The sequence below is a fragment of the Plasmodium inui genome (assembly GCF_000524495.1).
Source record: "Plasmodium inui San Antonio 1 unplaced genomic scaffold supercont1.2, whole genome shotgun sequence".
NCBI classification, from domain to species: domain Eukaryota; phylum Apicomplexa; class Aconoidasida; order Haemosporida; family Plasmodiidae; genus Plasmodium; species Plasmodium inui.
This window is the reverse complement of record NW_008481836.1, coordinates 1,330,022-1,342,530: the sequence shown is the minus strand read 5'-3', so window position 1 is coordinate 1,342,530 and position 12,509 is coordinate 1,330,022. Positions and strand designations below refer to the sequence as shown.

The following is a 12,509-nucleotide window of genomic DNA, read 5'->3' as shown; positions in this document are numbered from 1 at the left end:
AACGCGGCGAAGGCAGCAATTGTACGGAACGAAACTAATTGAACTGCACTGAAGTGAACCGAACTGAACCAAATTCAACTGGCGAAAAATGAGACTGCCGACCGCGCCGTATCACTTTGTTTTTTTTTTTTTTAATTCAGCTCTGCCATAAATTGTTCAACTGGCAGGAACAAAATGAATAAAGCACGAAAGTGTGAGAAGAACTTTTGCCGTTGTTCCATTATGATCGCACGGAAGAAAAAATTGCCACGGGAATTTAAGCTAAAGGGGAACACGACATTTCTGCTAAAATGCTACATACAAGATGTAAGTTTTTTTTTTTTTTTTTTTTTTCCTGCTACATGGAAAAACAAGTGTAGCGTATAGCTAAATATAGAGCCTCGTATTTTTTTTTTGTTTTTCTTCTTTACCGTTTTGAACAAAATGAAGAACTCCCAGATGGAAAGAAAAAAATACTCAGTTCATAATTTGGTAAAACTGATTAATGAGAGGAATAAACAGAACATAAGGAATAAGCAGCTCTCTGTAGGAGCCGACGGTACGACAAGTATCAAGATAGGGGACGGTCTGGATAGAGAAACGCACAATGATTTTTTCCACATGGAGAATAATGGGCAGGTAGGAGGAAAGGACAAAGCTACGGTCCCCTCGGAAGTTGGGGATAGCAGCGGAGATTATGGCGTAAGAGACGGGAACGTTGATGATGGCGACGAATGTGACGATGACGACGAACATGACGACAAACGTGATGATGAACGCGCTGCCTGCACGTACGGGGCGGACGCGACGCTGCCCCCCCCCGGGCACAAGGAAATAAAGCTGTTCATGTTTGATTACAACGAGTGCCAAAACCAAAAGTGCTCCTGTAAGAAGTTATACAAATTTAAAAAAATAAAAAAGGCACCAATCAATAAAAAATTTAAAGGAATCGTATTAACGCCATTCTGCGAGAAACTCTTTTCCATAAATGATAAAGCCACTGTGGAGAATTTTGGCCTGTCTGTAATTGACTGTTCTTGGAAATCGCTGGACTTATTGAAAAAATGCAAGTTCGCAAACCAGAGGAAATTACCTTACATCATTGCAGTTAATAGTATAAATTATGGAAAGCCATACAAGCTCTCCTGCTTGGAATCGTTGGCATTCTGCTTATATGTCTGTGGCTACAACAAGCAGTGTACCGATATTCTCAACATTTACAAATGGAGCTCAAGTTTTGTAAATCTCAATGAAGAGTTGCTCGATATGTACAAATTATGCAACACCCATGAGGAGGTAAAGAATGTTGAAGATGAGTTTATTCATAATTCGCTCAACGAAAAGGAGAAACGGAAAAAAATAGACCACTACAAGGTTATATATGAGGATGGCTACTTGTAGTTGTAGCTTTCGTCATCGCGCGCCATACTTTAAGACTTTTCCCATTGCGCATCACGCGTTTATCTTTTTTCTTTTTTTTTTTTGTCATTCCATGATGTGCGTAGATATGCGCCCCCATGGGCTAATTTTTAACCGCTATCTAATTTGTGCATTCCGCAGCACACAATGTGCAGCGGTATATAATTCAAACGACTAACAATATTTTGTTTCCCTCCTATTCTGCAGTAAAGGAAGGGTTGCGCAGCTCGGCCCATTTCTTTACAATTAATTTGTTATAACGAAAAAAGATTTTTAATTTGTAACGCGTGTCCTTGGAGCAAAGAAAAGAAAAAATATATATATATCCCCCGTCTTTCTGTCACCTCTTCAATTTATATAAGTCGTCCAATCGTACTTCCCATAGGCAGATTTAAACGTCTCCACAGCATTCACATACTGCTGAAAATTTTGAAAACATTTATAAAATTTATCCTTCTTAAAAAGATCTGTAAAAATGCATTTACACATATTTATGTAATCATAATTGTTTTCAATTACTTGTATATACGTCTCCACTAACGAAAAATTGACCGAAACGTAGGGGATCTGTTTCGGTAAAACATTATAAGGGGCATATTTATTTTTCGTGATAATTAACTGCTTGTTTTCTCTATATAGAGAATTTATATCTTCCAGATTTTTTTTGAAATAAATTTTTGCCTTTTCAAGCAACTCCATTGGTATTATGTAACAATTAATATATGTATGTTTTGTTTTTCTCAGTGATATTAATTCGATGCTAGCATTAAGAAAGTTATTAAATTCGACAAAAATGCACGTCTTATTGCTTTCCTCCAACATGGCTATTAGCGACTTCATGTGATTGCGCATGTCTTGCACGGTATCAAAATTTGTGTTCGTTACGCTGGTGGTATGTTCAATAGGCGAAATAAACAACTGATCTTTTAAAAAGACATTTTTATAATTATAGTAACATATATATGACTTCTGACTGATGCTGATTATATTCAATTTATTTATTTTGCTGAAAGAGTTGGAGTCGATGCAAAATTTACAGTCTACTAAATTTTTGTTTAATGCGTTTTTTAACAACATTTTTTCTTTTTTTTCCGCTATTGTTATTTCCAATTTGGCGCTCAACTGGGTAATTCTTTCCGTGCTATGTGTCTTCATTTTGTCCTCACGTTGGCTACTAAAATGGATTTCCGTTTTTTCCCTTCTGATCTTCTGTTTGGTTTCATCACCCGAAGGGGACCCGCTCCCTTGCGAGTCGCTTCTTCGTCCCCCCATTAGGTAGCTTTTCCCCGTTATGTTGTTTTCCCCATTTTTGTGCTTTTTTCTCGTTTGTTTTCGCTCCGAACCGTCGGTGATTTTCTCTTTTCTGGGTTTTTCTTCCATCTTTTCCTTCTTTCTCTTCTTTCTTTTATCGTCCTCCTTCTCCCTTTTCCGCTTCCTTCCCTTTTTGTCCCTCTCATTATTTCCCCTTCGATGCTTCTCCCGCTTTGGTCTTCTCGTCTTCTCGTCGGATGAGGGAGAGGATGTGCGTGAGGAGGTTGAAACGGAGGATGCGATAGATGAGGACGATACGGACGTGGCTGCCGATGCGGATGAAGCTGAGGCGTCCGAGGAGCCATTTGCCGAGCCCCCCTTCACGCTCCTCTTCAAACCTTTACTCCTCCTTTTAAGAAGAAAATCTTTACACTTCTTGTCGTAGCTTTCTTTATCCTTTAGTTCGTCCCTTTTCATCTTTCTCATATCAGACAGGTGCCGATCGTGCATTCCCTTAACCTTAATTTCCTTGCCCCTTTTTTTTTCATTCGCCTTTTCTTCATTTCGAGAATGTACATTATTCTGTTTTAGGAGATTTAGGAAGTTGTTTTTCGCGTATTCGTAGAACTCGTCGACGTTGCTCATTTTGGAGTTGCCTTTAGGCGGAATGGGGGGAGGAACTGCCCACATCCGATTGCGCACAAAGAGAAGGAAAATAAATCAAGCGAGCGAGCGAAAAAACGAACGAACGACGCCTCAGTTCATCTCCGTCGCTTCAAATCGTTGACGCCGGCAAACGACGAAATGAACGCTCGCCGCTTCATGCAGTGCCAGTTGCGTGACATGGTAAGGACGGCAAATCCATAAAAATAAAAAAATGACAAAATAAAACAGCGTATGATATATTTTACACTCTTTACAGAGCATTAAAAAGTGTGACACAAATTAGGAATAGAAAAAATTACAAAACAGGGAAAGGACTCCCTTTTTGCCTTTTCGATTATGCATAATCATCACTTTAAAAAAGAAAAAAAATAAAGCACAGAAACAACTTTTAATTTTAAGAAAAACAATTTAAAACACGTTTAGCTAAAAAGACTTGGAACGTGAGTTCCTCGGAACGGTTCATCCAAATAGGTGAAACGTCATGCAAACTTGTGAAAAAAAAAAAATTCCAAATTTGTTTAACCCGTTTAGACCTTCACCTTGGGGCCATTAGGCTGGAAGAGGTCAATTAACACTGTCCGAGTCGCTTGAATTTTTCATTAGGAAATGCTGAATGGGAAAAGGAAAAGAAGTTATGTTGTCGTACCTTTTAACAAAACCCTCGCACATTTGCAAGATTTTTGTGCACTCCCTCTGAGTAGGTAATACGGATACAAAAGTTATGCATTTTTCTTTTTTTTTTTTTTTTTTCTTTTACGTTTATGTAGGGATCATCCGTTGACTTAATCCATTTGTTGGACTCCCTATTCGCGTTGGCTAATATGGCCTCTCGTATTTTTTCTGGGAATTGCATAACATCACCTAGACGAAGAAAAAAAGGGGGAGGTGCAAAATAAAGCGATTCCCTCAAGAAGCGTAGCGGTGTAGTTTATATGCCATATATGCCGCTCATCCACATGAAAAAGTTTACCCGAGGGGGTGACGAATTCCATCTTTTTGACAACAGTGGGAATTTTGTACTCGCCCATTGTTGCATTCATAATTGATAAGCTGTTCCTATTGTAACTGCAAGTAATTTTCTTTATGTTGAAGTAAGACGGCTTGAAATATTTAAACATGTAGAGGGATGGGTTTAAAAGTTTTATGTTATCATAAATTTCTGGTTCTTCGTGGAGGATTTTTTCTTCCTTTTTTTGTTCCATCTCTCTTCTTCGGTAGTAGGAGTAAGATAAGTTCGTTTCCTGCTTTTTCTCTTTTTTATCATCACTGTTGACAATTTCGACTGCGCTGAATCCGTACAAGCAGAGGTTGTTCATTAGGACCTGCGGGATGGAGGAGCAACATGTTCAACACACGTTGGTACGAAAAGGTATGTACACACGGGCATGCTCACTTAGGGAAGTGCGTATCGAAGGAACCGCTTAAAAGCGCAATCGCATATAAGCGTAACTGCACTCACGGAACGCACCAGAATTTCGTCCAAGTCGCAGCACACATCAATTGCTTCCACAGAATCCCACAGGGAGTCGTGAACAGGGCAAGGGTTCGCAATGAATATTATTTTCCCGTGTGCGACGGCGGTGTCGCCACCGCTATTTTCACTCGCCGGATAGGGGCTTCGCAAATTGTTCATCTTAGGCTTAATCCTGAATTTGTTAAACACGTTAGACGTGTGAATACCTACGGGGGAGGAGCTTTCTTCTCTTTTTTCGATAAGCGCAAATTGTCCCCACATGTATACTGAATGTTTAGTATTCCCAGGCTTCGCAATCAAACAGACAAAATTATCCGAACATGCAATTTTGATTACGCTAATGTTTGGCGAAAGGAAAGTCAACGGGTAGATCGATATTTCATCGAGGTTTCTTAACTTCTTTTTATTTAACCCTAAGATGCACTTGTAATTATTCCCCCAAATGTACAAAGAACGTTTATCGCTCCTTAGGCACACATTGTAGCTGTCATTACAAAGAATTGCCTGACATCCAGATATTAAAAACACAGGTTCGTACACATTCTCGTTAAAATATTTCAAGTTGATAAAAAAGAAATTGCCACTGATGTAGAGATCACCCTTTCTACAGATGTAGCCACTATGATAGGAGGCACAGCTAATATTCTTAATCCTAATTTTGTTTTTTAAAAAATGTTTTATTACTTTAGGATATCTTACTATACTTCTTTCATATTTTTGCCCACACTGTCCAAATAGGTTACTTCCCCAGGAGTATACATTTCCATTTTCTGATAGAGCTAATGTATGTTCAGACCCACAACTAATGTTTGCAATTTTATTTGTTTCACTTACCACTTTGGTGAATTCCACCATTTTTTCATTTTCCCCCTTATCATTTTTTTTATCTATTATTTCGTAATCTACAATGTCCTCCATGGACTCCCCCCCAGGGGTGTTCGAAAAAAGTTTATTATCAATTGTGAATTTACGTTTGTGCTCAAAAATTAAATGTTGGATATTTTTCTTATACTTGCTGCATAAACTGTGCTCTGTGTAGTTTTTCTCTTCTTCTCCCTGGTTTTGGGGGGGAAAAGCGCTGCCTTTTCCGCTTTTGGTAGGTGTCGAATTTCCTCTCAGGTGAGAACCGATGCTTTTGTTTCCTTCTAGAGAGGATCCCACACTGCTGAAGGTACTTTCCCTTTTCGTGGTATCCCAGGTGGAGTTACATCTTTTTCGACTATGATTTGAGAAGTTCATCATGTCTTTGTTCCTTCCCCGGGGAAAGGATTTCCTTTCGCGGCGGTTACCTCTTGGATGAATTTGCTTCGAAGACGCTGAGGGGAGGGGCTTCGCATGACCGTTAACCACCGCGTTTGCTAGGTTGCCCACTGTTTTGTTTCTCATACTGCTCGTCATGCTGCCCTCCACACTGTTATGTATGCTTTCCGATGCACACCGGGACTCCCTCGCAACGCCGATCGTGTGGTAGATAAAATTTTTCTCAAACAAGTTGTAATAGCCGAGTTGTCCGTAGTCATTCGAACCCAGGCTGTACACAAACTTGGTGTAGTAATTCTTCCGATTCCCATAAGTGTTACTCTTCCGTATTGTGGTCGTGAAACCGTCTTGTGCATCACCAACAGGCTCGCTGATAACACTTTGGGCGATTAGCAGAATGGTGTGGGATCTCCCAACGAATATTTGTATGGACCCAAAAACGGGAATGTTTAAAATGGTATTCTGACTATTATTAGTGCATTGCTGAAACATTTGTTCCATGTGAATTATTTTTAAAATGCTGTTAATTTTGTATGCCCACGGGAGGGTATAGTGATAGGAGACGTTTTTATACATTTTTAAATTAAAGACAATATTAAACTGATGATTTTTCCTTTGAAATTTCTTAAAGTAAGAAAAGTACCACTGTTTTAGTAAAATGTGATAGGTCAAAAGTTTCAGAGCTTGTCTCTCCTTCAAGATATAATATTTGTAAAATGGGAAATTATTTTTTTGTAAAAAGTAATACTTGTTCTTGTCATACTCACTGCCATATATGTTAAACTGCACTTGTGAGAAGATGGTTTTTAATTTATAAAAATTTTTCCACCACCTTTGAATTAGAATTATACTTTTCTTCATTTTGTTATATCTGATTCGTTCTATGCATGTATGTATGTAAGCCTGTGTGAAGTATATAGCTGTTATCAGCATGTTGAACTGCTTCCTCACCACATACGCCTTGTAGTTACTCTGAATTTTAATCACCGCTTCTGGAATTTTAAACTGACTCGCAATGATATTTCTACTGTATATATTTTTTATCAAGTAATGGTAATTGACCTTAGTGAGGACATTAGAGTAAGACAAATACTTTCTCTTAATAGATAAAAAGCAAATTTTTAAAAATAGTTTTTTCTGGAAATTTATAAGACAGATGTATCTTCTAAAGTGGGATTGAATTAACAGGGCACATTTGTTAGGGATAATTATTTCATTTAAATTTTTTACAATTTTTACCTGAACGAGATAGGTTCTAATGGCGCTGTTAATATTTTCTACCGCCTTCTTCTGAAACAGTTGCCTTTTTAACTCTCTACATTTTCTTTGTTGCGTTATTTTTCTATACCAGGATTGTATGTATACACTGGCTGCATGTCTAATTAGCTTTTTTTCATTCTTCATGAAATTCTCCTTACACAACTCCAAAGTCTCCTTCGTTTCGTCGAAGTCTTTGTTCTTTACAATGTAACTATAAAATATTATAAACGATACGAATAAGTTTTTCCTTCTCTCCATTGTTTTCGCCCTTTCGAGAAATAGGAACCTCCTCATGTAGTTTTGAATAACAACAATTTTGTCTCTAAGGAAGAATTTTATTTTCCTATTTTTGTACGACAAGTAGCAATTCTCAATTTTGCGGACGTAAGGCACTATCGATTTTACATACTTGTCTCTCAAATTTTCTAAAATAAAGTAAACATATTTACTTAGGAAAATAAAATCCTGGAAATAAAACGTATTCTTTGATATGTTAAAGTTGTACAAAATTATTTTGCACAAATCTCTTTTCTCCTGAACGTTCAGGCATTTTAAGTAGTTGAAATTTTCTGCGTTGTTTGCGGTTTCTTTCTTCTTGGGTGCATGTCTTTGTGGAGTATTCTCTAGATTGGTCAAAGCCCCTCCTCCGATCAGGTTTCCCTTAGTGCTTGCACTTAACCGCGAAGCGGCGTTTTCGCTGGAGCTTTGGGCTCCATTCCCACTTGAGTTGGAAGAGGCGTCTCCACTTACATTGGAAGCGAAGTTCCCCCTTGGATTAGTAACAGCATTGCCATTTGACCTGGAGACCGCTTTACCATCCTCACTAGAGGCGTCATTTCCATTAGCACTTTCTTTAACAATTTCATGCTCATTTGCACCTTCCCGAACGATCTCACGCACATTAGTATGGGGTTCCATGATTGCGTCTTTTTCCCCCTGTTCAGCCTTCCCTGTACCTCTGACGCATCTGTTCTGCCTCCTCTTCTTGGACCTGAGCTCGTAATAATTGATGAGCTTAATCAAATCCCCATCCCTGCTGACGTGGATGCAGAATAGCAAATACTTCTTAATAAAGTCTAGGAAGGTCAAACTATGATACAGATACTTCAGCTGGTAGTTAAAAATTCGTTTCAAATTTAGCATGTCTACAACAGATTTGATATGTTCCTTGTTTATTTTTTTTTTCAGTTCAGAAAAATGGGTGATTTCTTCCCCTGATATGGTAGCAGAATTGAGAAAAGATTTTCTGCTTCGCCCTTTCATGCCACTAAAAAATGGCCTATTTGCAGATGGGGGGAAGAATATATCCCTCGTGAAAATCTTACTTCCATGCCTACTACTGCTGCTGCTGCGAGATGTTCTCCCTCCATAATAGGTATTCAAACCTCTGCCATTGTCCCTGGCATATTTGGTCGTGTACTCAGGAACTAGGAATGTATCTTGTCTTGTTCTTTCCCTCTCATTTAAAACGAGCACGAAGAATTTCTCATATGTATTTTTTATAACACTGGAGAAAAAGCAAATTTCGTCGTATAAAAAGTTGCTCTTGAAATTCTTTAGAGGAAACGAATTTTCCAAAAATAAATTTTTTAAAAATTTCATTTCGCTCTTTTCTATGATTTGTATAGTCTCATTCAGTGCACACAAATCATTGGCATTATCCAGAATCATGTTGTTGCATCGGTACGTAACCGTCTCGTCGTTATAGTGCACTATGGAAAAAATTTTGTTTCTCCCTCTTCCTGCCAAAGTGTCTCCACTTACATGCCACTGCTTCTTATCAGCTTTGGCGATCTCCTCCATCAGCCTTAGTAGCATTTTTTGTGCATACTCCTCATTAGCCAATTTTATTTCGCTATTTCTCCGTTCATCCTTCTTGTAATGGATGGTTCCCACAGGGGGGTCACCACGATCGCGCCTGCCATGACATTCGAGGCTATCACTACTATTGCCGCTATCTCCTTGATCACAGATCCTTCTGGAATACACCCCCTCAGTAAGACGCCTCACTACACGTGAAACTTCTACCCAGTATAGATACACCATTTTGTAATACTCTCCTTTTAGGAAGACGGATGGACTTATGTCCTTTACCTCATGGCAATCTTCCTCGGTGCATAAAAACTTGTATGTATATTTTTCTAACAAATGTAAGATGGGATTCTTTCCAAATTGGGAAACGTAGGAACTGATTATACTACCTGTACAGATGTGATCACTGAATTGTCTGTACTTCTCTACAGTGCTTCCTATGGCGGAGTCGTAGTTATCGTTTTCTTCCCTCGACTCGTTTAATGCTTTTATTGTATGCAAGAGATAGCTATCCATATTGAACATGGACACTTTCAAGTAATAATGGTACAGTATTTCGTTATATATGTTGTTAATAAGATGGGATAAGTTGTTGTATTTCTCTTGGCCACTAGAATTTTTGTTTTCTTCCGAGATGTTTGCACTCAGCCCAGTATTGCTATACACATACAAGGAGTGGGAAACGGTACCATTCAGGAAGTTCGTTCTAAGGTACTCATTAATTTGTCTTATTATCCTGACTTTTAATCGGAAAAAGATAGTGGAACATAGATTTTTAAGCCTTAGCTTATTATTTAAAATTTTGGTCATCACCTTTAAATCTACACCTAGTAAGAAAGCAATGTATTCCTCCATTATATGTCCTGCGAATACTATGAAATAATTGGATCTTTTCTTTCTCTCTTCACTTTTCCTGGTTGTATCTGTGTAAATGTGGTTATCATGCCTATTTGCTTCGTCTCTTTTTTCCCTCCCGCTCGTTGCTGCAGTGTCGTCCTTGCCGATTCTTCGACGGCTCCTGTTGCTGAAGTGCATATCCAAGTTCCCATCCAACGAGTCGCACATCTTCCTATTTTTCAAGTTGCGCACATTGGTTCGCTGTTCTTCAGCACACCCATTCTGCAAAACCTGCCTAATGCAACTTATGCTTTCTTCTTCATCCGTAAAGGAGCTAAAATCGCTGCTCAGGTATTTCTCATTTTTAGAATTTAAAAAATCTGGAAAACTCTGATTTGAATAATCCGATGAGGCTTTTCTCCCCTCTCTGTTCATCGTGTTTGACATTACTAAGTTTTTATAGTCCTGTACACTAATCATCTGCAGCTGCAGGAACTTCAGTGTCTCTTCCTCATTTTTGTGCAAACATGTCCTTATGGTGATATATATATTGATAAAAATTAGTGCAAAGTTTAACTTAATCATTGAGAGGATTTCTCCCTGTGTGAAGCCTAGTTCTAGGAAACAATCAAACGTTTTGTTTATGTCGGATTCCTTTATTTCTATGTCGGCAGGGGTGTCTACATAATTCTTAAAAATTTTTTTTATATCAACTGGGTGCAATTTTAAGTGCTTGTAGTATTTATTCGAGCAATACATTAGGGTGCTTCGGAGAAGGAAAAAGAATATGTAGGGTATATTGAGAATTTCGTCTTGGTTTCCTATTCCCTTTGAGTGTCGCTGTTCGTGGTGCTTTGTGCGCTCTGCAACGGTGCTATCAGTGTCGTTATTCGAACTTGCATGTAATTTTCCCCCTCTTTGTGCCTTTTTTTTTTCTTCTTTTTTCTTCCTGTGCTCATATTTGTTTGAAGTCCCTTGTTCCCCTGGCCCCGATTTGCTTCCCCCGTCGCTGCTACTTCCGGAGTGATACATTTTGTGATGATCATCCAGAACATGTGCGTGGCTACTTCTAACGCCCCCCGTTTTTGCGTACCCCTCTTTGTCCTGCTCATCTGACCAATTTAGGCGCTCCAAGAAGTTTCCCATTTTGGTGCAAATATTTGTCACATTGCTTTGGTCACTTAAAAAACACGGAAGGACATTGAAATATAGCAATTTGTTCTTGCTGCTGAGATGTATGACAAAGTTGTAGCATTTGTAATTAAAAAATAAGTTAAGCACCTCCATAACAGTTTTGTACGCATGATACAGTTCTTTGTTTTTTCCTTTCTTTATTATGTGCCTGAATACATAAGTACTTACTACATTTGGGTTGCTGTTTTTTTCTCCACATATGAAGATCAATTTGTTTCCATAATTTGACGTGCTGAGCTTTGGATTTTTGGAATTAACCAGGTTGTTATAACTGCTGGAGTTAATGGACCTCTTGGACACTCTGCTTGGTTGGTAGTCGATCCTGCTGTGTACGGAGCTTTGTCTCGAGTTGGAAGCGGTGGCGCTGCCCCGGTCCATACCATCGGTCGTGGGCCCGCCAACGGAGCCGTTATCAGTACTTCTAACAGCATCATTAGCAGTTCCCTTTACCGTTCCGTTTGTAGTTCCCCCAACCGTGCCGCTAAAAGTGCCCCCAGGAGAGCCTCCAAGCGAATAACTAATAGAACCGCGCATAGAACCTCCGAGGGAGTCACTGCTATGACTGTCCATAGGAGCCCACCTACGGTCGATCCTAATGTTGAACAGCTCGTTAAAATCTATTCTAAAATTGCCCAAAATATCATTGGGCACTTTCGCCATTTCATCGTTGGTTTTTGTATATAATTCCTTCTTCAATTCTGTTAAGTTCTTTTTCCTCTTCTTAAACTTGTCAAAATCGAAAATGTTCCGTGTTCCCAGATACATTTTTTTTTGCCCCAAGTAGCTCAACACATTTTTGTCATCTTCCATGTAATTGCTATCAGGAGAATCATCCGAATTTTCCTGCCACTCAAATTCGGAGTCACCTTTGCCAAGCTTCTTCTGCAACATATGATTAATGAACGAACTAAATATATAATTATTTTTGTTCTTCGTTTTGAATACCAGTTTATAAAAGGCGTGCACAGACTCGTGTGGGTTAATGATGATGAGCATGTTGTTAAATATACTCAAATAAATATTTTCCTTGTATCTCTTGATGATCAAGTCGCAGATATCTGAATTTTCCCTGTACACGTAGTAAATGTCTTGTAGGTTCTCCATGTGGCTGCGGGGCAAAAAGAAGAATAAGGCATACATGTGTAAATATATACACCCTTTATGGCGCAGTGATCAAGCCTCTTACGCGCTCAGGAGAAACGCTGTCTCTTGTGAGCAAAACTTGTTCCTCCCTTTCTGCGTGCACAATGACATATTTTTCCCCTCAGTGGAGAATGAAGCCATGTTGATTAGTGGTAGAAACCCATGCGTCTTATTTTCCCTTGCAACATACCTCATGGTCTTCCCATTTTGGATA

At 38.9% G+C, this 12,509-nt stretch overlaps 3 protein-coding genes across 3 annotated transcripts; 1 reads left to right on the top strand and 2 right to left on the bottom strand.

The window, feature by feature from the left end:
* Nucleotides 1–423: 423 nt before the first annotated feature.
* Nucleotides 424–1,380, top strand: C922_00750 (pre-rRNA-processing protein TSR3; the record flags this gene model as incomplete). Its single annotated transcript, XM_008816362.1, has 1 exon — nucleotides 424–1,380. One exon carries the CDS (start codon nucleotides 424–426, stop codon nucleotides 1,378–1,380), a length of 957 nt encoding a protein of 318 aa, XP_008814584.1.
* Nucleotides 1,381–1,746: 366 nt separating this feature from the next.
* C922_00749 (hypothetical protein) lies at nucleotides 1,747–3,294 on the bottom strand (the record flags this gene model as incomplete). Its single annotated transcript, XM_008816361.1, has 1 exon — nucleotides 1,747–3,294. The coding sequence occupies one exon, from the start codon at nucleotides 3,292–3,294 to the stop codon at nucleotides 1,747–1,749; it is 1,548 nt and encodes a 515-aa protein (XP_008814583.1).
* A 585-nt stretch (nucleotides 3,295–3,879) lies between these two features.
* Nucleotides 3,880–12,256, bottom strand: C922_00748 (hypothetical protein; the record flags this gene model as incomplete). The annotated part of the gene is made up of 4 exons (XM_008816360.1): nucleotides 3,880–3,924; nucleotides 4,073–4,176; nucleotides 4,286–4,637; nucleotides 4,784–12,256. 4 exons carry the CDS (start codon nucleotides 12,254–12,256, stop codon nucleotides 3,880–3,882), a joined length of 7,974 nt encoding a protein of 2,657 aa, XP_008814582.1.
* Between the last annotated feature and the right edge of the window lie 253 nt (nucleotides 12,257–12,509).